The sequence below is a fragment of the Bombina bombina genome, chromosome 7 (assembly GCF_027579735.1).
Source record: "Bombina bombina isolate aBomBom1 chromosome 7, aBomBom1.pri, whole genome shotgun sequence".
NCBI lineage: Eukaryota > Metazoa > Chordata > Amphibia > Anura > Bombinatoridae > Bombina > Bombina bombina.
In genome coordinates, this window is record NC_069505.1 from 348,192,238 (window position 1) to 348,218,666 (window position 26,429).

General features: G+C 39.3%; 1 protein-coding gene across 1 annotated transcript in view; it reads right to left on the reverse strand.

The window, feature by feature from the left end:
• Positions 1-5,361: 5,361 nt before the first annotated feature.
• NISCH (nischarin) overlaps positions 5,362-26,429 on the reverse strand; it is a 670,823-nt gene continuing 649,755 nt past the window's right edge. Inside the window, 1 exon segment of the mRNA XM_053721022.1 lies at positions 5,362-7,083. Coding sequence (XP_053576997.1) covers positions 6,464-7,083 — 620 coding nt within the window. The 3' untranslated portion in view covers positions 5,362-6,463.

Here is a 26,429-nt window from a genome sequence, read left to right on the forward strand (position 1 = left end):
ATTTTTCCCCCCCATTGTGTCAGAGTCTGAGATCTCACCCTCAGATGCTACTGAAGCATCCTCATCATCAGACATTTTTGAAAGGTTGACCAGCGCGGATTTAGCGTCAGAAGCCTTAGTAGCAGACAAATGTTTAGATTTCCTCTTATGCTTACCCGAAGTAGGAAAGGCAGAAAAAGCTGCAGATACAGCGGAGAATATCTGTGCGGCAAAATCCCCTAGTAAATAAACACCCCCAGGAAGTTGAGAGGAGACAGAAGGCACAGCATGAGAAACAATAAAGCCTTGGGACGTTTGTGGAGAAAGCTGAGGCATGTCATGCACAGCATTATCCTGAGAGACACTTGGCTCAGAAGGGAGTAACTTGTCTTTAAATTTTAAAGTTTTAGCTAAGCATAAGGAACAAAATTGCATAGGCAGGACAATGTGGGCCTCTAAACATAGCAAACATTTATCTATAGAAATTGACTGATCCTGTTCTGAGTCCATAGCTACAGAAATCATATCCCACTAAATATGACAATTGGAATTTAAATAAATTGTACACAATAACGATAATGCACCAATTTAGAAGACTTTTATTACATAAACAAAACTAAAATACTGAGGGCAAAAGAAACTGTCACCCTAATAAACAACCTCAGACAATCTGCTCTTTGCCTCCTCCTCCTGGCCAGGAGTTGAATATCCCACTAGTAATTGGAATGACGTCGTGGAATCTCCATGCCATAGGAAAGAAAACAATATTTTAGGGTCTCTAGGAATTATTGTTTCCAAGACGATACTCAGGTATAAGGTAATCTCAGAACAAAATTGCTTAATACTTACTAGTGCAATCCCACCATATATGTGATATAGTTTCCTCCTCACCACAGCTCCTCCAGCATTTACCTCTTGTTAAAGTGTAGATTATTTTCAATCTAGATGGTCAGAGATACCATCTCGTTAATAGCTTATATAGCTTGTTTCTTGAACCTTGGCGGAAGTAGATGCTGCCTTGGTTTTAGAGAATATAGAAGTACACTTTTGCAAGCTAATTTTTAGATCCCTTCTCCACGCTAAGACGTAGGAGAGAGTGTATTTTCTCTGGAATTAGAAGTAATTTGTAGAGAATGGAAATCATATGAGCTGGAGGCCGCTGCATCAGGCATAGTTTCTCAAAATCACTTGTCTGAAGAAGTGTTTTCTGTGTGTGTCAACATAGTGTTTACCCTGAGCCTGTGACAGCCAGGTAGGTAATAGGTCAGGGTCTGATTCAAATAATTTTTAAAATTGTTTTGATGAGTTATGTAGTGCAGAACACCATTCATAATATGAAAACATGTATGTGATTAGACCTTTTTTACATTTAGGGGGTATGCAGGGTTTTCTCTAAAAGGGATCATTGGTGAAACCTTTGTAAAGATAGATGAGGAAGTATGGATAATCCTGTCCCATACTGAGAAAAATTAATTCAGTAGTAGGTACAGAGAGATTGCGGCTGGTCTGTCTTTTGCCGGTACCCATGTGAGTAAACCTGGGTTGCCGATCTGTAAAATTGATCTATCAATTTTGTGGGGTCATTTGCGCACCACTCCAAGAGCCTTTGCAATATAGTAGCCTGTCTGTAGTGTGCTATATTTGAAACTCCTAGACCACCTTTCTCTTTTGGTAAATATGTTTTCTTATTGACCCATGGTTTTACCCCTTTCCAAATATAGTATTCTATAACTTTTTGTAGTTTATGATTGGTGAGAGGCTGGCTGGGTCTGTAAAAAATATAGTTTATTCATGAGTAAGAATGGTGTAAGTGTGAACAGAATGTATAATCTTTTTGAGAGGGATGCAGTGGCCTCCCAACATCATGAATAATAGGCTGCTGTAGATAAGTGTTAACTAATTTGATTATGCTATTTGGTATGCTGGAGGAGCTATTCAAAGTTAAAGTCTCCCCCTATGAATAGGGAACCTTTACTATATTTGAAGACTTTTTGTTTCACGGTTTTCATTATTTGTTGTTGGTTTTGATTGGGCAAGTATATGTTCACTAGAGTAATGTGTTTATTATATAATAGTCTGACTACTATTATATATGAGTTGGGTTTCTCCTGGCATAGGACTAGGAAATGCAATATCTTGAGGTTAGATAGAAAGAGGGAGTGTTGGTAAAAGTGAGATATAAATACTTAAACCCTCTCCATTCCCTGATTTTAGCAGGGCTTCTGTGTCTGATAGCTTGTGATGGAGTAATGGTGGATGCCTATCTGCAGGATTAGGGCCTAGGAGCTATACTACCTTGCGGCCATTTTGCAGCACGGCCAAGCTCCGCCCCCAAAAAAGGATGATTTTATTTAGCAGGTAGCACAAAAAGTCTACCCTATAACCATGGGAAGCAATACTATTAACCCCCCCAAAAAACAGTCATATTCTGTTGAAAACTCTTAACTGACCACTTAAAGGAGGGAGGTTATACTGGAACAGCTTGAACATATGGATTATTTTGATTTGATCTAAATGCCCTTTTTTACCGAAAACACACAGTGCGACATTGTTTATCTACTGCTCCAAGATTAAATACCATTCTAAGGTAGTCAAATTTCTAAAAAGAAAACACTTGGCACTCCCGGGGATTCACAGTACTTGTTAATTTATAAAAATAGACACACATTCATATTCACTTACTTGATAAAACATGTAACATGCTTAAATGTTAGTAGTCAGTCTCTTTATGCATGGGGATCCATGAGAAACCCAATATTAAAACAATAGCCAGACGCCGTACCGTCCTTTTAAATCTCTTACTGGAAAGCTTCCCTGTGGGACACTGACATATCAGTACAGAAACAGAACAATAAAATTGCACTTTAAGGTCCACTCTAAAATAACTCTACGCGTCTCGTCCTTGTTTATTAGGACTTTCTCAAGAGTTTGTAAATATAGACTGAATTCTTGAGAAAGTCCTGATCAGATTATATCTACATTTTAACAAGATTGCTGGATATTTATATTACACCATAAGGGGAAGTTCTAGGTATTTATTTTATATATTGTATTTAGTATATATTTTATATGTAGTTAGCAGATATATATTATATTTAACATTTTTACTTTTTTAAGCACTTTAAGCTATAGGAGCCATAATCGACCATTTTAAGGCAGGGATACATTCTGGCCAAATAGTGTACTCGTCTAGGTGACAGTTTGTCTTTGTCTCTACCACTTCTTTTAGAAGGTTACTCTAGATTTCTACTATTCTTGCCTTGAGATTTTTAAATAAAATGTTTAGCTATGCATAATGAAAGAACTTTGCAATATATTTTCATTATTTTACCCCATTGTCATGTGAGTTACCGTAGATTTGAAAATTGAGCAATTTCTACTTCTCAGAACAAAAAATACACTCCTGATATCTCTAATATATACATTTTAGTTATTGTCTTTAACTAACAACTGCAAAACAGAGAACTGTGTACTTACTTTATGACAGTGCCTAGCCTTGTTGTCTGCACACTAAAGCCCAGATTGGCTCCTCCGAATAAGGTGGGTGGAGTTTTGCTATTGAAAAACAATTGTAGTAAAAGGGATGCTAATTTGTTTTTAAAACATTAAGACTCGGCTGATATGTTGCTCTATAGCAACACAACAGAAATGTCTTGTAATTACAAGGTGTTTAAGAGCCCCAGCCCCTTTAACAAAATGCTTTCAGAAACAAATTATCACAGTTTAAGAATAATACTCAATGTTGTTGCAATAAACAGGGTGTAATGGTAGAGTCAGGAAATAATAATGACCTGCATTGGAATGCCAGGCTGCATTATTTAAAGGGACAGTCTAGACCCAATACTTACTCTTTATTACTAATTGTTACCTACCAGACAAGCATCTTGCAACGAGTTCCGCATCTATAAGCTTGTAAGAAGTACATGAAACTTTTAAATAATCACCGTTTGTTAGAAGCTGAAAATGGCCGCCAAGCTCTGCCTGCAGCTTTTTTTTTGATCAGTTAGCTGTTTTCTTGTATGACGGTTTAGCAGTGCACGTTTAATAATTTTCAGTTAGCTATTTCAAATTGCACATGCACAAATCAGCATGTGAGAGTAGGAAAACGTATTTAAAGTGATGGTAAATCATAGATTTTGTGAAACACTAGGATTTACCATTGGAAGAAATAAAGAGGTGGAAACGTCACCTCTCAGCCAAATAGCATTCTGCCTGTGGGCTGCCTTAGAAGCTCAGTGTAGCGATCGCTTGGAACAAATAAGGGAGCTTTCAGTATGAAGTATTTTATACTTCATGAATGAAAGTCCCCTTTATTTGTTCCAATGGTAAATCCTAGCGTTTCACAAACGCTAGTATTTACCATCACTTTAAGAGTCGACCGTGATTAAAAAAACGTATACCAAAATATACATGCAATAGATGGGCGGAGCTTGGCAGCCATTTTCAGCTCCTAACAAATGATTATTTACATGTTTCAGTTTCTAATTACAAGCTTATAGATGTTGCAGGTTGCTTCTCTGGTATGTAACAATAAGTAATCAAAATTATGTATTAGGTCTAGACTGTCCCTTTAATCAACCAAAAGAAACAATCAGTAACACTAAGGGTGTGTTACTACTAGGGGGCGCACAGGACCCTATATGATTACTATGTAAATAGGCTAAGAGAGAAGAGAACATGTAATAACTATAATAAAATATACTATACGAAATAATGTAAACAAATAAGAAACAATTCTTATAAATATGGGACTATGAGAAACATAGGATACAACACAAATAATAGCAAATACAGTAATAAGAAATTCCTGAAAGGTTCTTATCTGGAAATGCTGTCTTCTTCTGCAATGTTATATAGATGGTAAATGTCCCAATTGGGGTGGGAATAGTCCCAAATGATGAATGTGATCAAATACCAGGATGATCAATGATCAGGAACACAGATGATGACTGGAGGCAGCTGCTTTGTCAGGGAAATCAGGATCTAAGAGCAAGTTTTCTCTGTGAAAAAAATCACAAAAAGACAAAGGCGCCTCCTGGTGTAATACAGTTGGTGAAAGAGATTTGTTAGGTTATCAAAAAGGTACTCACAAGTGGAGCAGAACCCAATTGTGCTAAATCAAACAGACTGGGATCTCACAGTGTCCCAGCTCACTGACACTGCAAGGAAACTGGTTTCTCCAACGTCTTGCCGGACTGATAAAGCTCAGACTCTCACAAAGAGTTTCTCAGACTGCTGTCTGTTTTATCAGGCTTCTCTTTAATCAACCAGACAGTTGCCCAATGTAAGTGAAGACATCCATAGGCAGCTGCCTATTCTAGTAAACTAAAAGTTTGTATATTAAGAGAAATTAAATATATAAGCAGAAAGATACCACGATGATGCTGTACATAGATTATTTTATTTGGTTATTTACATGTGTTCTCTTTGTCATAACTATTTCATACAACTGGATAGCAGATTTCAGTGACAAGATAGACTTAATTTATCTGTAGTTCAATTTAAATTGTTTAACATACTAAAATTCAATATTTTGTGCTTTTTTGTTTTTTAAAAAATGGGAAGATGACCATGTGCATTGTGCGTGTAAACATAGGTGCCAGGTAAGTCTTCTACATACAAGTCCTTTGATAAATATTCTTTTGTGTGTTACCACTTTATTTTTTAAAACTTTATAAAACTACTTTAATATGCACTCGACAAGACATTTTATAGAGTAACATTATTTTACTTTTTTGTAAAAGTGTAACATCCAAAAACGAAAAAATATGAATAAAATGCACTTAAAAGGACACAAACATATTTTTTTTGTTGTTGCATCTAAATTTGGGCATTTTAAAATGTATGTTTTTGTTTGTAAAATGGATGTTCTTGTAATGAGACAATTTTTTTAAATTAATTTTGCTTTTGAGAAGCGTCACTATCCAAAATCAAGCAGTGGTGTTTTTTCAGTCAGTCAGCCATTGAACATCAGACCTTTGTGTTTTAAAATCAAAATAAACAGCTTTAACATATTTTAATATGTATAAATAGTGTTTTTCATATACATGGTAGAAAAATTTACAGTTTTCTGTCCCTTTAAGTGTACGTGAAGGACATAGATGATGCAAACAACTTTCAGCAGCAAACATATAAAATACTGTAGGTACAAGAATAGCATTAAAGTGAATTCTAAGTTAACCACATTTTTGTGTAAATATTTAAACCTTCATTGGAAATAAAAATAAATATTTATACTGTGAAAAATAGTTATTAGTTATAGGCAAAAAGTGTAGTGTACTATTAATGCTCTGAAATAGATGCAAGACAAATTATGCATTTAACACAAATATCTGTATTTTAAGTTACCGTAATTGAAATCCTGCAAATACAGGTTAACAATTATATCAGTAACAGTCTATGGATTCAGCAAAAGTCCAGAAGGTAAACAGTGACTACAATAAGTAGATATTGCAAAATCTTCATTTTAAATATATATATATATTTAACCAGTCATTTCCAAAGGTAGCTCCCTACCACACAAAATCTCCCACTGTCTTGCAAGGAGTGAGATTAATTTTTCTCTGCAGTCGGCGCTTGGTATAAAAATATACCACAGAATTTCTCTCCCTCCATTGCTAGGCTTTGCAGAATCATGTTCACTAATAGTTTCGCCAAAGTGATCCATTGATAAGTGGTGCATCAAATCTTGATTGTTCACATCATCAAACACAAATGTAAGAGTCTGAGGATAAGTCTGGTAGCCCATCAATACCCTGTCTAAATCTCGAATTCTCCTCCCATCCATTAACTGGTACTTGTCTTTTTTTGGAGGCTCCTTGGCAAAATCGGGCAGTGGATAACTAATGTAGTCTTCATTGAAGAGAAACAAATCTGAGCTTGTCAGAATGAGTGTTTTGGGTTGAAGTAAAGCTTCTTGCGCAGGTCCATCCACTGAACTCACTTGGAATGCTAACAAATACAATAAAATGTTCAAAGGTTGTGACGTGATTGAAGGATCCATTTTTTCAGTCACTATGAACGTAAGGTCTCCAATTTCCTCTTCATTTGGATAAATGAATTTGACCTTGCTTGAATGAATGAACTCATAATTTTCCATTTTTCCTGTTAAAAGAAATGAAATATCTTTTAGGTAGGTGTGTTAACACCAAGTTCATGTGCACCGTTAAAATTACATTTTACAATCTAATACAAATATTTAAGAACATTCAAAAGTGTATTTGTGCATAAGCTATAACACCCAGGTCTAGGGAGGCAAATTTGAAGCTGCAGCAACCACAAAAGACTTACTCCAAGATTACGAGTTTGGCGTTAGCCTTAAAAAGCAGCGTTGAGAGGTCCTAACGCTGCTTTTTAACGCCCACTGGTATTACGAGTCAGACAGGAAAGGGTCTACCGCTCACCTTTCTTCCGCGACTCGAGGCTACCGCAAATCCCCTTGCGTCAATTGTGTATCCTATCTTTTTAATGGGATTTGCCTAACGCTGGTATTACGAGTCTTGGAAGAAGTGAGCGGTAGACCCTCTCCTGTCAAGAAATCGCATTTAAAAGTCAGTAGTTAAGAGTTTTATGGGCTAACGTCGGAACATAAAACTCTTAACTAAAGTGCTAAAAAGTACACTTACACCCATAAACTACCTATTGACTCCTAAACCGAGGCCCCCCCACATCGCAAACACTATATAAAAATTATTTAACCCCTAATCTGCCATCTCTAACATCGCCGACACCTACTTACATTTATTAACCCCTAATCTGCCACCCCAACGTCGCCGCTACTATATTAAAGGTATTAACCTCTAAACCTAAGTCTAAACCTAACCCTAATTGAAATATAATTTAAACGAAATAAATTTAACATAATTAAATAAATTCTCCTATTTAAAACTAAATACTTACCGATAAAAGAAACCCTAAGATAGCTACAATAAAACTAAAAACATAATTTATGTAAGAACTTACCTGATAAATTCATTTCTTTCATATTGGCAAGAGTCCATGAGCTAGTGACATATGGGATATACAATCCTACCAGGAGGGGCAAAGTTTCCCAAACCTCAAAATGCCTATAAATACACCCCTCACCACACCCACAATTCAGTTTAACGAATAGCCAAGCAGTGGGGTGATAAAGAAAGGAGTCGAAAGCATCAAAAAAGGAAATTTGGAAATAATTGTGCTTTATACAAAAAATCATAACCACCATAAAAAGGGTGTGCCTCATGGACTCTTGCCAATATGAAAGAAATGAATTTATCAGGTAAGTTCTTACATAAATTATGTTTTCTTTCATGTAATTGGCAAGAGTCCATGAGCTAGTGACATATGGGATATCAATACCCAAGATGTGGAGTCTTCCACTCAAGAGTCACTAGAGAGGGAGGGAATAAAATAAAAACAGCCATATTCCGCTGAAAAAATAATCCACAACCCAAAAAAATAAGTTTATTTTCACTTTTGAAAGAAAAAAACTTAAATCAAAAGCAGAAGAATCAAACTGAAACAGCTGCCTGAAGAACTTTTCTACCAAAAACTGCTTCCGAATAAGCAAATACATCAAAATGGTAGAATTTAGTAAATGTATGCAAAGAGGACCAAGTTGCTGCTTTGCAAATCTGATCAACTGAAGCTTCATTCTTAAAAGCCCATGAAGTGGAGACTGATCTAGTAGAATGAGCTGTAATTTTCTGAGACGGGGTTTGACCCAACTCCAAATAAGCTTGATGAATCAAAAGTTTCAACCAAGAAGCCAAGGAAATAGCAGAAGCTTTCTGACCTTTCGTAGGACCAGAAAATAAAACAAATAAACTGGAAGTTTTCCTGAAATTTTTAGTAGCTTCCACATAATATTTCAAAGCTCTTACCACATCCAAAGAATGTAAGGATCTCTCCAAAGAATTCTTAGGATTAGAACATAAAGAAGGGACAACAATTTCTCTACTAATGTTGTTAAAATTCACAACCTTAGGTAAAAATTGAAAAGAAGTCCGCAAAACTGCCTTATCCTGATGAAAAATCAGAAAAGGAGACTCACAAGAAAGAGCAGATAGCTCAGAAACTCTTCTAGCAGAAGAGATAGCCAAAAGGAACAACACTTTCCAAGAAAGTAGTTTAATGTCCAAAGAATGCATAGGTTCAAATGGAGGAGCCTGTAAAGCCCTCAGAACCAAATTAAGACTCCAAGGAGGAGAAATTGACTTAATGACAGGCTTAATACGAACTAAAGCCTGTACAAAACAGTGTATATCAGGAAGTATAGCAATCTTTCTGTGAAATAAAACAGAAAGAGCGGAGATTTGTCCTTTCAAGGAACTTGCAGACAAATCCTTATCCAAACCATCCTGAAGAAACTGCAAAATTCTAGGAATTCTAAAAGAATGCCAGGAGAATTTATGAGAAGAACACGATTAAATGTAAGTCTTCCAAACTCTATATTAAATCTTTCTAGAAACAGATTTACGAGCTTGTAACACAGTATTAATCACTGAATCAGAGAAACCTCTATGACTTAGAACTCAGCGTTCAATTTCCATACCTTCAAATTTAATGATTTGAGATCCTGATGGAAAAACGGACCTTGAGATAGTAGGTCTGGCCGTAACGGAAGTGGCCAAGGCGGGCAACTGGACATCCGAACCAGATCCGCATACCAAAACCTGTGTGGCCATGCTGGAGCCACCAGCAACACAAAAGACTGTTCCATGATGATTTTGGAGATCACTCTTGGAAGGAGAACTACAGGCGGGAAGATGTAAGCAGGTTGATAACACCAAGGAAGTGTCAGCGCATCCACTGCTTTCGCCTGAACATCCCTGGACCTGGACAGGTATCTGGGAAGTTTCTTGTTTAGATGAGAGGCCATGAGATCCATCTCTGGAAGCCCCCACATCTGAACAATCTGAGAAAACACATCTGAATGGAGAGACCACTCCCCTGGATGTAAAGTCTGGCGGCTGAGATAATCCGCCTCCCAATTGTCTACACCTGGGATATGCACCGCAAAGATTAGACAGGAGCTGGATTCCGCCCAAGCAAGTATCCGAGATACTTCTTTCATAGCTTGGGGACTGAGTCCCACCCTGATGATTGACATAAGCCAACGTTGTGATATTGTCTGTCTGAAAACAAATGAACGGTTCTCTCTTTAGTAGAGGCCAGAACTGAAGAGTCCTGAGAATTGCACGGAGTTCTAAAATATTTATTGGTAATCTCGCATCTTGAGATTTCCAAACCCCTTGTGCTGTCAGAGACCCCCAAACAGCTCCCCAACCTGAAAGACTCGCATCTGTTGTGATCACAGTCCAGGTTGGGCGAACAAAAGAAGCCCCTTGAACCAAACGATGGTGATCTATCCACCATGTCAGAGAGTGTTGTACATTGGGATTCAAGGATATTAATTGTGATATCTTTGTATAATCCCTGCACCATTGATTCAGCATACAAAGCTGTAGAGGTCGCGTCCGATGCTGCAGTCATGAGACCTAAAACTTCCATGCACATAGCCACTGAAGGGAATGACTGAGACTGAAGGAGCCGACATGCTGCAACCAATTTTAAACGTCTCCTGTCTGTTAGAGACAGAGTCATGGACACTGAATCTATCTGGAAGCCTAAAAAAGTGACCCTTGTCTGAGGAATCAAGAAACTTTTTTGTAAATTGATCCTCCAACCATGTTTCCGAAGAAACAACACTAGTTGATTTGTGTGAGATTCTGCAGTATGTAAAGACTGAGCTAGTACCAAGATATCGTCCAAATAAGGAAACACTGCAATACCCTGTTCTCTGATTACAGATAGTAGGGCACCCAGAACCTTTGAAAAGATTCTTGGAGCTGTTGCTAGGCCAAATGGAAGAGCAACAAATTGGTAATGCTTGTCTAGAAAAGAGAATCTCAGAAACTGATAGTGTTCTTGATGAATCGGAATATGAAGGTATGCATCCTGCAAGTCTATTGTGGACATATAATGTCCTTGCTGAACAAAAGGCAGAATAGTCCTTATAGTCACCATCTTGAAAGTTGGTACTCTTACATAACGATTCAAAATTTTCAGATCCAGAACTTGTCTGAAATTTTTTTCTCTCTTTGGTACAATGAATAGGTTTGAATAAAACCCCAAACCTTGTTCCTGAGGAGGAACTGGCATGATTACCCCTGAAGACTCCAGGTCTGAAACACACTTCAGAAAAGCCTGAGCTTTTACTAGATTTACAGGAATGTGTGAGAGAAAAAAACTTCTCACAGGAGGTCTTACTTTGAATCCTATTTGATACCCTTGAGAGACAATGCTCAGAATCCAATGATTTTAGACAGATTTTATCCAAAAATCCTTGAAAAACCTTAATCTGCCCCATATCAGCTGAGCTGGAATGAGGGCCGCACCTTCATGCAGACTTAGGGACAGACTTTGGTTTTCTAAATGGCTTGGATTTATTCCAATTTGAGGAACGCTTCCAACTGGAAGCAGATTCCTTGGGAGGAGGATTGAGTTTTTGTTCCTTATTCTGACGAAAGGAACGAAAACGGTTAGAGGCCTTAGATTTACCCTTAGGTTTTTTATCCTTAAGCAAAAAAACTCCTTTTCCTCCAGTGATAGTTGAAATAATAGAATCCAACTGAGAACCAAATAAATTATTACCTTGGAAAGAAAGAAATAATAATCTAGATTTAGATGTCATATCAGCATTCCAAGATTTAAGCCACAAAGCTCTTCTAGCTAATACAGCTAAAGACATGGATCTAACATCAATTTTGATAATATAAAAAATGGCATCACAAATAAAATGATTAGCATGTTGCAGTAAGCGAACAATGCTAGATATGTCAGAATCCAATTCATGTTGCGCTAAATTTTCCAACCAGAAAGTTGATGCAGCCGCAACATCACCCAAAGAAATAGCAGGTCTGAGAAGATGACATGAATATAAATAGGCCTTCCTTAGATAAGATTCAAGCTTCCTATCTAAAGGATCCTTAAAGGAAGTGCTATCTTCCATAGGAATAGTGGTACGTTTAGCAAGAGTAGAAATAGCCCCATCAACTTTAGGGATCTTTTCCCAAAACTCTATAGATTTTGCTGCTAAAGGATACAATCTCTTAAACCTTGAAGAAGGAATAAAGGAAGTACCTGGCTTATTCCATTCCCTAGAAATCATATCAGAAATAGCCTCAGGAATGGGAAAAACACCTGGGGAAACCACAGGAGGTTAAAAAACAGCATTTAAACGTTTATTAGACTGAACGTCAATAGGACTGCTTACCTCAATATCCAAAGTAATTAACACTTCTTTTAATAAAGAATGCATATACTCTATTTTAAATAAATAAGTAGATTTGTCAGTGTCAATATCTGAGGAAGGATCTTCTGTTTCAGATAGATCCTCATCAGAAGAGGATGAATTATTATTTTGTTGGTCATTTGAAATTTCATCAGCTAAATGAGAAGTTTTAAAAGACCTTTTACGTTTATTAGAAGGTGGAAATGCAGACAAAGCCTTCATAATAGAATCAGAAACAAATTCTTTAAAATTTACAGGTATATGATGTACATTAGAAGTTGAAGGAACTGCAACTGGCAATGTACTATTACTGATAGAAACACTATCTGCATGTAAAAGTTTATCATGACAACTATTACAAATGACATTCGGTGGAATAATTTCTACAATTTTACAACAAATGCACTTAGCTTTGGTAGAACCGATGTCAGGCAGCAACGTTCCAGCAGAAACTTCAGAAACAGGATCAGATTGGGACATCTTGCTCAATGTAACTGAAAAAACAACATATAAAGCAAAATGATCTATTTCCTTAAATGATAGTTTCAGGAATGGGAAAAAAAATGCAAAAGCATAGGCCTCTTGATAGAGAAGAAAGCAGGAGGCAAATATTAATGGGGTATTGAAAAAGATTTGGCGCCAAGTATGACGCACAACATAACGTAAACTTTTTTGGCGCCAAAAATGACCGGAAATGACACACTTGCGTCACTAATGACGCCGCCGTGTGAAAGGTCTCGGCGTCACGTATGACGCCGGAAATGACGAAGTTGCGTCATAAACGTATTTTTTCACGCCAAAAATGACGCAATAAAGTCTAGCATTTGATGCACCCGCGGGCCTAACACCCACAATTGCAAAAAGTAGTCAAATTGAAAAAAGACTAGACCTCAGGTAAGAAATACATTTCTTAAAGTGTTTACATTCCCAAATATGAAACACATGAACCTGACTCATGGCAAATATAAGTACAATACATATATTTAGAACTTTATATAAATGCAAAAAGTGCCAAACCATAGCTGAGGTGTCTTAAGAAATAAAAAACATACTTACCAAAAGATACCCATCCACATATAGCAGATAGCCAAACCAGTACTAAAACAGTTATTAGTAGTAGTAGGATTAATAGTATGATTCTATCAACCAATCGGAATTAAGGTAGGAAAAATCCTATTGGCTGATTGGATCAGCCAATAGGATTGAGCTTGCATTCTATTGGCTGATTGGAACAGCCAATAGAATGCGAGCTCAATCCTATTGGCTGACCCAATCAGCCAATAGGATTTTTCCTACCTTAATTCCAATTGACTGATAGAATCCTATCAGCCAATCGGAATTCAAGGGTGCCATCTTGGATGACGTAATTTAAAGGAACCTTCATTCTTCGTCGGCTGGATTGAAGATGGACCCGCTCCGCTCCGGATGGATGAAGATAGAAGATGCCGCTTGGATGAAGACTTCTGCCGCTTGGAGGACCTCTTCTGCCCGGATCGGATGAAGACTTCTGCCCCTCTGGAGGTCCACTTGTGCCCAGCTGGGTGAAGACGGCTCAAGGTAGGGAGATCTTCAGGGGGTTAGTGTTAAGTTTTTTTAAGGGGGGATTGGGTGGTGGGTTTTAATGTTGGGGGCATATGGTATTTTTCTTTTACAGGTAAAAGAGCTGATTACTTTGGGGCAATTCCCCGCAAAAGGCCATTTTAAGGGCTATTTGTAATTTAGTATAGGGTAGGGAAATTTTATTATTTTGGGGGGCTTTTTTATTTTATTAGGGGGATTAGATTAGGTGTAATTAGTTTAAAATTCTTGTAATTCTTTTTTTTCTGTAATTTAGTGTTTGTTTTTCTTCGTAATTTAGTTTATTGAATTTAATTGTAATTAATTGTAGGTAGTTTAGGTAATTAGTTTAATGATAGTGTAGAGGTTAGGTGTAATTGTAACTTAGGTTAGGATTTATTTTACAGGTAAATTTGTACTTATTTTAGCTAGGTAGTTATTAAATAGTTAATAACTATTTAATAACTATTGTACCTAGTTAAAATAAATACAAAGTTGCCTGTAAAATAAAAATAAATCATAAGCTAGCTACAATGTAACTATTAGTTATATTGTAGCTATCTTATGGTTTATTTTATAGGTAAGTATTTAGTTTTAAATAGGAATAATTTATTTAATTGTAGTTATTTTATTTAGATTTATTTAAATTATATTTAAATTAGGGGGGTGTTAGGGTTAGACTTAGGTTTAGGGGCTAATAACGTCGCCGCCACTATAATAAAGTCGACGGCGGCAGATTAGGGGTTAATTAATTTAATATAGTTGCGGCGACGTGGGGGGGGGACAGATTAGGGGTTAATAATTATAATGTAGGTGTCGGCGATGTTGGGGGCAGCAGATTAGGGGTTTATAAGTATAAAGTAGGTGGCAGCGGTGTCCAGAGTGGCAGATTAGGGGTTAATAGTATAATGTAGGTGGCGGCGGTGTCCGGAGTGGCAGATTATGGGTTAATAGTATAATGCAGGTGGCGACAATGTCGGGGGCAGCAGATTAGGGGTTAATAAGTGTAATATTAGGGGTGTTTAGAATCGGGGTTCATGTTAGGGTGTTAGGTGCAGACATATTTTTTATTTTCCCATAGGAATCAATGGGGCTGCGTTAGGAGCTGAACGCTGCTTTTTTGCAGGTGTTAGGTTTTTTTTCAGCCAGCTCAGCCGCATTGTTTCCTATGTGGAAATCGTGCACAAGCACGTTTAGCCAGCTCACCGCTACCGTAAGCAATGCTGGTATTGAGGTGAGATGTGAAGCTAAATTTTGCTCTACGCTCACGTTTTTGTGGCTAACGCCAGGTTTAAAAAAACCTATAATAACAGCGTTGGCTTAAGGGAGCGGTGGGAAAAAAAGGAGCGGTAGCCCTGCAAGCCTTACCGACAAAAACTCGTAATCTAGCAGTTCGTTTGAGATAAAAATCTCAATTAATTATGCAAGGTTCTCTCTTTGTAATGACTTTAGGTTCCATGTACTAAGCATCAGATGCTTCTTTGGAGCCGTTTCGGAGGACATACAACCTCAGAGATGGTGGAGAAAAACTGGCAGGCCCTGCTCTCATGCTACTGGTGGCATGAAAGCAGGGGTCGGCATTGCACAAGGAAATCTCTGTGCAATAGTACACGTGAAACCTTGTCCATCCACCAAATCATACATCAGGTCCTTTTTGACTAGACCAACATCAATCAGTGATAACTAAATTGCCCCAGTTGAAGTGATTTGAGATCATATTGGCATAAAACTCAAACCTATGAGAACATGTTTGTATTCCTAGAAAACCTAAAATTTTATTTTTATGTTGCAGTGTTTTCCCCAGGACCTATTTAACGGGCACAGCACCCAGCTGATTTTAATGAACACCCGGATAAAAATATAACTTATGCTTACCTGATAAATTAATTTATTTTATGGTCGTGAGAGTCTACAATTTCTTTATTTTTTTTAATTCAGAAAAAAATCAATACAAAAAATATTTAATGCCCAGAAACAGCTGCCTGAAGTAAGTTCCTACCAAAAGCTTCTTCTGAAGAAGCAAAAACATCAAAATGGTAGAATGAAAGGGACAGTCTAGTCCAAGCTAAACTTTCATGATTCAGATGGGGCATGACATTTTAAAAACCTTTTCAATTTACTTTTATAATCAAATTTTGCTTTGTTCTCTTGGTATTCTTAGTCGAAAGCTAAACCTAGGTAGACTCATATGCTAATTTCTAAGCCCGTGAAGGCCGCCTCTTATCTGATTGCATGGCAGATTTTCACAGCTAGAGGGTGTTAGTTCATGTGTGCCATACAGATAACATTGTGCTCACACCCGTGGAGTTACTTATGAGAGGGCACAGACTGGCTAAAATGCAAATGCCTCAAAAGAACTGAAATAAGGGGCAGTCTGCAGGGGCTTAGATACAAGTTAATCACAGAGGTAAAAAGTATATTAATATAACCGTGTTGATTATGCAAAATTGCGGAATAGGTAATAAAACAATAAAAATTCTGGAGTAGACTCTCACTTTAAGAAAAAGTATGTAGGGAAGATTATGTTGCTGCCTTGGAAATTTGATCAACTGAGGTCTTATTCTTGAAGGCCCAAGTAGCAATTGATCTGAGAGAATGGGCAGTAATCCATTTAGGAGGAGACTGACCTGCCCCCAAGTAAGCCTTATGAATCAAAAGCTTCACCCAAGAGGCCAAAGAAATGGTAGCAGCCTTCTAACCCTTCCTAGAACCAGAAAAAATTAATGAACAAACAAGAAGACTGTCTAAAATCCTTAGTAGCCTGTAAATAGAACTTCAAAGCTCTCACCACATCGAAATTATGGAGAAACCTCTCCTTTGAATTAGGACAAAAAAGAACAACAATGATTGATGTTATAAAAAAAACTTTAGGCAAAAATTCAAACTTATTTCTCAAAACTGCCTTATAATTAAATGCAAGATAAGGAGGCTCACAACAATCAGCAGACAATTCAGAAACTCTTCTAGCAGAAAAAATAGCCAAAAAACAAGACCTTCCAGGACAAAAGCTGAATAACTAAATCATGCATAGGTACAAAAGGAGGAACCTGCAAAACCTTAAAACCAAATTAAGACTCAAAAACTAAATTGGTTTAATCACAGACTTAACCCTAAGGCCTTCACAAAATTCTGAATATCAGGAAATTTAACAATTTTGTGAAACAAGAGAAAGAGCAGAAATCTGAACCTTTAAAGTACTAGTGAATAAACTTTTATCCAAACCATCATGAAGAAATTAAGGAATTCTAAAAGAGTTCAAACTGAACCCATTTTCCATACACCAGGAAATAAAAAGCCTGTCGAACCTTGTGATACATTTTCTAAGTTATAGGCTTATGGACCTAAACCAAAGTATCAATGACAGAAAGCTGCAGAGGCCTCATGTGAAACTGACCAAACAGAATTGCATCTGAGGCTGCTAGCAATACAAAGAGCTATAGAAGGAGAAGGAAATGGCTGAAGTACACAAGCTGAGAATAACTTTAACCTGTCAAAGACAGAGTCATGGAGACTGAGTCGATTATTACGCCCAGAAAAGTAATCCTGGACTGAGGGAACAGAGAACTCTTTGAAAAATGTATTTTCTGATTCTGGGAGCTGTAGCCAGACCAAACGTAAGAGCTACAAACTGAAAATGTTTGACCAAAAAGGCAAACCTTGGGAATGGATGATGATCCCTGTGACTAGGGATAAGAAGACAGGCATCCTACAGATCTATAGAGGACCTGAATTGTCCCTGTTAAACAAGAGGAAGTATTTAAATGGTTTTCATCTTGAAAGAAGGAACCCTGAGAAATTTGTTTAAAGTTTGCAAATCCAGAACAGATCTGCAAGTACCTTCCCTTCTTGTGAACAATAAATAAGTTTGAGTAGAAGCTCTGACCCTGTTCCAATTGCAAAACTACCTACACCAAGAGATTCCAGGTCTGAAATAGACTGAAAAAAGGCTCTTGCCTTTACAATATTCCTTGTAAAATGAGATAGAAGAAACTATTACCTGAGAGGTGTTGAAACCTATTCTGTATCCTTGGTAAATAAATGCTCAGAACCCAAGGACCTTGAACAGAATGAAACCAAGCCCCCTGAAAATCTGCCACCTACCAGAAGCTCTGGACCAGGGGCCGCACCTTCATGCGGACTTGGTAGTGGACTGTTAAGATCTTTTCTAATTAGGGATTTTGGCTTCCAGGAGAAACTGGAAGAACCCTGCTCATGTCCTCTCACTACCTCAAGCTAAAACTCTCCAAAACTGAGCTCCTTATTTTCCCCCTTCTTCAAAACTCTCCACCCCCAATCTCTCTATAACTGTCGACAACTCCATCATTACCCCTACCCTGCATGCCCGATGTCTCGGGGTCACATTTGACTCAGATCTTTCTTTCACTCCTCACATTCAGTCTCTGGCTAAAGCTTGCCACTTCCACCTTAAAAACATCTCTAAAATTAGACACTTCCTTACACAAGACACAACTAAGATTTTAATCCACTCTCTCATCCTCTCCCGCCTCGATTACTGCAACACTGTCCTCTCTGGTCTCCCCACCTACCACCTAGCTCCTTTACAATCCTTAATGAATGCCTCTGCCAGACTCATCTTCCTTACAAGTCGCTCTTCATCTGCCGCACCTCTCTGCCAATCTCTTCATTGGCTTCCTCTTGCCTCTAGGATCAAACACAAAATTCTCACTCTGACATACAAAGCCCTCAACTGCAATGCTCCCCCCTATATCTCAGACCTTGTCTCCAGATACTCTCCCTCCCGTCCCCTTCACTCTGCTCACGACCTCCTTCTCTCCTCCTCTCTTGTCACCTCATCACAGTCCCGTTTACAGGACTTCTCCAGACTGGCTCCCATCTTGTGGAACTCTCTGCCTCGCTCCACAAGACTCTCTTCTAATTTTAAAAGCTTCAAGTGCTCCCTAAAGACTCTACTGTTCAGGGAAGCATACAACCTACGCTAACCTTTCTTTATACCAGTTCCTCTCCTCCATTGCTATCCCCTGAACCCCCTTAGCATGTAAGCTTAAGAGTCCAGCTGTTTGTTGATCACCTTCTCAAGAGCTGACTACAACAGTGCAACTCTTGGCAGGGCCCTCTACCCATTTGATCCCTATAACTGTTTTTTTGTACTCCGCCTTTGTTAATAGCGCTGCGGAATCTGTTGGCGCTCTACAAATAACCTATAATAATAATTCTGTGAAGAGATGGGGGACTTTTTGTTTTTAGATTAATGAAATGAACTAAAATGTTTAGAAACCCTGGATTTACCTTTAGACTTCTTATCCTGAGAGAGAATGGCACCTTCCCCTCAGTTGGCGTAGAAATAATGTAATCCAAACAAGACCCAATCAATTTGTTTCAATTCAAAGGAAGAGAAAGAAGTCTAGATGTAGAAACCATGTCAACAGACCATGATTTCAACCATAAGGCACTTCTAGTTAAAACTGCCAGTGACATATTCTTAGCATTGATCTTAATAACATCAACAACAACATCACAAATGAAAGCATTAGCTGTTACTAAGAGTTTTAATTGATTAGAAAGATAAAGGCAGCTGCAACACACACAATAGCTGGCCTTAAAAGAAAACCTGCTTACAAAAAAGCCTTTCTATGAAAATATTCTAAATTTCCTATCCATGTGATCTCAAAAAGAGGTACTATATTCCAGAAGTATAGTAGTAGGTTTAGTCAAAGTTGAAATAGCCCCATCTACTTTAGGATTTAAAAGGGACACCAGACTTAGACAACTCTTTACAAATTATCTGAGAGATTGCATTATCAAATGGAAATACTTCAGGTGACTTAACAGAGGACTTGAAAATTAAATCCAACTGTTTAACAAACAGATCCTCAAGGAACCCCTTAAAGTACATAACACTTCTCTTAAAAGAGAAGGAAGGTGTTCAAGCTTAAACAAAAAAGAGGAAGATTCAGTTTCCCGATCAGAGAATGACTCATGATCATCTGAAAATACTTAACCCTCAGGGCCTGGAACATTCAATTTAACAGACTTATCTGAGTTACTGGAAGGGGCAGGGCCGTCAACATCTCAGCTATAGCAGAGTGTATAAAATCTTTAAATCCTGGAGCAAAATCTGAAGAACTTCCCTGTAGGGAGGATAAATAAAACAACCTTACACCCAAATAAAGAAGCTCTTGGAAGTAATTAAATCTTACCCTCTGATCAGAGGCTTAATAAGCAAACTTCAGGAGAGTTAAATATCCATATAGAATAAGATGAGCACTAACTCGAAAAAAACCCGATGCATGAACAATAATGACACGCACAAACAAGCCGACATGCTAATAGAAAAATTATTTTGAAAGAAAGAAGCCAACACATGCTAACAAATAGTTAATGCACCTCAAGGCCTATACTAAGGAGATATAAGGTACCCATATACCCAAACCTAAAAATGCATTATATAATGGTCCCTAGACTATTATACACCCACAATTGAGTATCTACTACTCCATACTACTAAACTTACCATAAGCAGCAGAAACTGCTTCCAGGAGCCAATCCAATGCTATACACGTGACAGCAAAGGATATAAATATATAGAGTATAATGTAAAACCAACAGGAGGGGGGCTAGGGACCAGTGGCAAGCCTTTGACAAACTCCTATAGAGTGTTCTTGTGCCACTACCCATAGCCCAAAGACATCCCAATGTCCAAACAGTAGCTTTCTGAGGGAAAATCTGGATCTCAAATCGGTCTGAGCACCCTTCCCACAAACACCTGGGGCACCTATCTTATTCACCTTCCTCCTGCAAAGGCAAACACAAGACTAATTTCCATTAAAGGGACACTGAACCCAAATTATTTATTTTGCGATTCAGATAGAGCATGCAATTTTAAGTAACTTTCTAATTTACTCCTATTGTCAATATTTCTTCTTTCTCTTGCTATCTTTTCAGAACTCTGGACAGCACTTTTTTTATTGGTGGATGAATTTAACCACCAATCAGCAAGAACAACCCAGCTTGTTCGCCAACAATGGGCCGGCATCTAAACTTACATTCTTGCATTTCAAATAAAGATACCAAGAGAATGAAGAAAATTTGATAATAGGAGTAAATTAGAAAACAGAATTTATGCTTACCTGATAAATTACTTTCTCTTGCGGTGTATCCAGTCCACGGATTCATCCTTTACTTGTGGGATATTCTCATTCCCTACAGGAAGTGGCAAAGAGAGCACACAACAGAGCTGTCCATATAGCTCCCCCTCTAGCTCCACCCCCAGTCATTCGACCAAGGGTTAGGAAGAAAAAGGAGAAACCATAGGGTGCAGTGGTGATTGTAGTTTAAATAAAAAAAAAATTCCTGACTTAAATGAAAGGGCGGGCCGTGGACTGGATACACCGCAAGAGAAAGTAATTTATCAGGTAAGCATAAATTCTGTTTTCTCTTGCAAGGTGTATCCAGTCTACGGATTCATCCTTTACTTGTGGGATACCAATACCAAAGCTTTAGTACACGGATGAAGGGAGGGAACAGGACAGGTACCTTAAACGGAAGGCACCACTGCTTGCAAAACCTTTCTCCCAAAAATAGCCTCCGAAGAAGCAAAAGTATCGAATTTGTAAAATTTGACAAAAGTATGCAGTGAAGACCAAGTCGCTGCCTTACAAATCTGTTCAACAGAAGCCTCATTCTTGAAAGCCCATGTGGAAGCCACTGCTCTGGTAGAATGAGCAGTAATTCTTTCAGGAGGCTGCTGGCCAGCAGTCTCATGGGCCAAACGGATGATGCTTTTCAAATAAAAGGAAAGAGAGGTAGCAGTCGCTTTCTGACCTTTCCTCTTACCAGAATAGATAACAAACAAGGAAGATGTTTGTCTGAAATCCTTAGTTGCTTGTAAATAGAACTTTAAAGCACAAACTACATCAAGATTGTGTAACAGACGTTCCTTCTTCGAAAAAGGATTAGGACACAAAGAAGGAACAACTATTTCCTGGTTAATATTCTTGTTAGAAACAACTTTAGGAAGAAAACCAGGCTTGGTACGCAAAACTACCTTATCTGCGTGGAACACCAGGTAAGGTGAATCACACTGTAAGGCAGATAATTCTGAAACTCTTCGAGCAGAAGAGATAGCTACTAAAAACAAAACTTTCCAAGATAACAACTTAATATCTATGGAATGTAAAGGTTCAAACGGAACCCCTTGAAGAACTGAAAGAACTAGATTTAGACTCCATGGCGGAGCCACAGGTTTACAGACAGGTTTGATTCTGACTAAAGCCTGAGCAAACGCTTGAACGTCTGGTACCTCTGCCAGACGCTTGTGTAAAAGGACAGACAGAGCGGATATTTGTCCTTTTAAGGAACTAGCTGACAAACCTTTCTCCAATCCTTCTTGGAGAAAGGACAATATCCTGGGAATCCTAATCTTACTCCATGAGTAACCCTTGGATTCACACCAACAAAGATATTTCCGCCATATCTTATGGTAGATTTTCCTGGTGACAGGCTTTCTAGCCTGAAACAGAGTATCTATAACTGACTCAGAGAACCCACGCTTTGATAGAATTAAGCGTTCAATCTCCAAGCAGTCAGAGAAACTAGATTTGGATGCTTGAACAGACCCTGTATTAGAAGATCCTGCCTCATTGGCAGTGTCCTTGGTGGGACAGATGACATGTCCACTAGGTCTGCATACCAAGTCCTGCATGGCCACACAGGTGCTATCAGAATCACCAAAGCCTTCTCCTGCTTGATTCTGGCAACCAGACGCAGGAGGAGAGGAAACGGTGGAAAAGCATAAGCCAGATTGAAGGACCAAGGCGCTGCTAGAGCATCTATCAATACCGCCTTGGGGTCCCGGGACCTGGACCCGTAGAGAGGAAGTTTGGCGTTCTGACGGGACGCCATCAGATCCTATTCTGGAGTGCCCCATAGCTGAGTCAGCTGGGCAAATACCTCCGGGTGGAGTTCCCACTCCCCCGGGTGAAAAGTCTGGCGACTTAGAAAATCTGCCTCCCAGTTGTCTACTCCTGGGATGTGAATTGCTGAGAGATGGCAGGAGTGATCCTCCGCCCACCTGATTATTTTGGTTACTTCCGTCATCGCTAGGGAACTCTTTGTTCCCCACTGATGATTGACGTAGGCTACAGTCGTGATGTTGTCCGACTGAAATCTGATGAATTTGGCCGCAGCTAGTTGAGGCCATGCCTGAAGAGCGTTGAATATCGCCCTAAGTTCCAGAATGTTTATCGGGAGAAGCGTTTCTTCCCGAGACCATAAGCCCTGAGCTTTCAGGGAGTCCCAGACCGCACCCCAGCCTAACAGACTGGCGTCGGTCGTTACAATGACCCACTCTGGCCTGCGGAAACATATTCCCTGAGACAGGTGGTCCTGAGACAACCACCAGAGAAGAGAATCTCTGGTCTCCTGGTCCAACTGAATTTGGGGAGACAAATCTGCATAATCCCCATTCCACTGTTTGAGCATGCATAGTTGCAGTGGTCTGAGGTGTATCCGAGCAAAAGGGACTATGTCCATTGCCGCTACCATTAATCCGATTGCCTCCACGCACTGAGCTACAGATGGCCGAGGAATGGAATGAAGAACTCTGTCAGAAATATTTTCATTTCTACTGTATCTATTAGTGTTCCTAGGAAGGGAACCCTTGTTAGTGGGGACAGAGAACTCTTTTTGACGTTCACCTTCCACCCGTGAGACCTCAGAAAGGCCAATACAATCTCTGTGTGAGCCTTGGCTCTGTGAAAGGACGGCGCCTGAATTAAGATGTCGTCCAAATAAGGCGCAACTGCTATGCCCCGTGGTCTTAGAACCGCCAGAACGGACCCTAGCACCTTTGTGAAAATTCTGGGAGCAGTGGCTAAACCGAATGGAAGAGCCACAAACTGGTAATGCTTGTCTAGGAAAGCGAACCTGAGGAACTGATGATGATCTTTGTGGATAGGGATATGCAGGTACGCATCCTTTAGATCCACGGTAGTCATATATTGACCTTCCTGGATCATAGGTAAGATTGTCCGAATGGTCTCCATCTTGAATGATGGGACTCTGAGGAATCTGTTTAGAATTTTTAGATCCAAGATTGGTCTGAAAGTTCCTTTGGGAACCACAAACAGGTTTGAGTAAAAACCCAGAACTTGTTCTGCAATTGGAACTGGGTATATCACTCCCATCGTATGTAGATCTTCTACACAGCGTAAGAACGCCTCTTTCTTTGTCTGGTCTGTAGACAGACGAGAAATGTGGAACCTTCCCCTTGGAAGGGAGTCCTTGAATTCTAGAAGATATCCCTGAGTAACAATCTCTAATGCCCAGTGATCGTGAACATCTCTTGCCCAGGCCTGAGCGAAGAGAGAGAGTCTGCCCCCTACTAGATCCGGTCCCGGATCGGGGGCTACCCCTTCATGCGGTCTTGGTAGCAGCTGCAGGCTTTTTGGCCTGTTTACCCTTGTTCCAGCCCTGGTAAGGCTTCCAGGTTGCCTTGGGCTGTGAAGAGTTACCCTCTTGCTTTGTAGCTGTAGAGGCTGAAGCCGGACCGCTCCTGAAGTTACGAAAGGAACGAAAATTAGCTTTGTTTCTAGCCTTAAAGGGCTTGTCCTGAGGGAGAGCATGGCCCTTTCCCCCGGTGATTTCTGAAATAATCTCTTTCAATTCTGGCCCGAAAAGGGTCTTTCCCTTGAAAGGGATATTTAATAATTTGGATTTTGACGACACATTGGCCGACCATGACTTGAGCCAAAGCGCTCTGCGCGCCATAATGGCGAAACCTGAATTTTTTGCCGCTAACTTAGCTAATTGCAAGGCGGCGTCTGTGATAAAAGAATTAGCTAGCTTTAGAGCCTTAATTCTATCCATAATTTCGTCATATGAGGTCTACGTCTGGAGCGACTCCTCCAGCGCCTCAAACCAGAAAGCCGCTGCAGTAGTTACAGGAAAAATGCAGGCAATAGGTTGGAGAAGGAAACCTTGTTGAACAAAAATTTTCTTAAGTAAACCTTCTAATTTTTTATCCATAGGATCTTTAAAAGCACAACTGTCTTCAATTGGTATGGTTGTGCGCTTAGCAAGTGAAGAAACAGCCCCCTCTACCTTAGGGACCGTCTACCACGAGTCCCGCCTGGGGTCAGTTATGGGGAACATTTTCTTAAAAATAGGGGGGGGGGGGGAACAAAAGGGACACCTGGTCTATCCCACTCCCTAGTAACAATATCCGCAACCCTTTTAGGGATCGGAAATGCATCAGTGTATACAGGGACCTCTAGGTACTTGTCCATTTTACACAATTTCTCTGGGACCACCATAGGATCACAATCATCCAGAGTGGCTAATATCTCCCTGAGCAATACGCGGAGGTGTTCCAGTTTAAATTTAAACGCTAATGAATCTGACTCTGCCTGATGAGAAACCTTTCCTGAGTCGGAAATTTCTCCCTCAGACATCAAATCCCTCACCCCTACTTCGGAGTGTTGTGAGGGTACATCAGATAGGGCTACCAAAGCTTCAGACTGCTCATAATCTGTTCTTAAAACAGAGCTATCGCGCTTTGCAGGAAAAACTGGCAGTTTGGATAGAAAGGCCGCAAGGGAATTATCCATGACTGTCGCTAGTTGTTGCAATGTAATAGGGGCAGACGCACTAGAGGTACTAGGCATCGCTTGAGCGGGCGTAACTGGTTGTGACACATGGGGAGAGGTAGGCAGACTATCCTCATTACCTTCAGTCTGAGAATCATCTAGGGCCACACTTTTAAGTGCAACAATATGATCTTTAAAGTGTATAGACATATTAGTGCAATTGGGACACATTCGGAGAGGGGGTTCCACCATGGCTTCTAAACACATTGAAGAAGGATTTTCCTTAGTGTCAGACATGTTTAACAGACTAGTAGCATACACAAGCAGGCTTGGAAAACACTTTAATCAAATAAAAAACACAATTTGAAAAAACGTTACTGTGCCTTTAAGAAATAAAAAGAGCACACAATTTTACAAAACAGTGAAAAATGCACCAATCCTTTTCACAGTATGTACCTAAGGCTTTAATATGAATGCTCAGCAAGTTTCAGAACGATTAACCCCTTAATGCCCAAACCGGAGCAGCCTAAAGCCAACAACCGGTTAATTAACTACAGCACCTTGCCACAGCTTACTGCTGTGGCCCTACCTGCCCTTAGGGATCAGTTTTGGGGAAATAAAGCTTCTTCTAGGCCCTCCATGTGAAGCAGCATGAAACAGTCTCTCAATTCTAAGTGCGCATCTGAGGCGCAAAATTAGGCCCCTCCCACTCCACTCTGGAGTTGTGAGGCCTACAAAAATCACTTCTAAGTGACTAAATTTATGCCATGTGGATAATAACCCCAGTAAAACACTCCAAAGTGCTTAAAAAGATATCTCCAACGAGTATTTCTTAAATAAATAATCGATTGCCCTGCATTAGTGTCAACCAGCCTATTTAGCCCTGTCATGTAAGCATTCAATTCTATACTAAGTCTCAGAACATAGCTTACCCTCCCCACATGGGAATCTTGTCAGTCTTCTAGCATTATCTCAGTCTTGTCTAGAAATAAATGACTGAACATACCTCATTGCAGTCAAGCCTGCAAACTGTTCCCCCCAACTGAAGT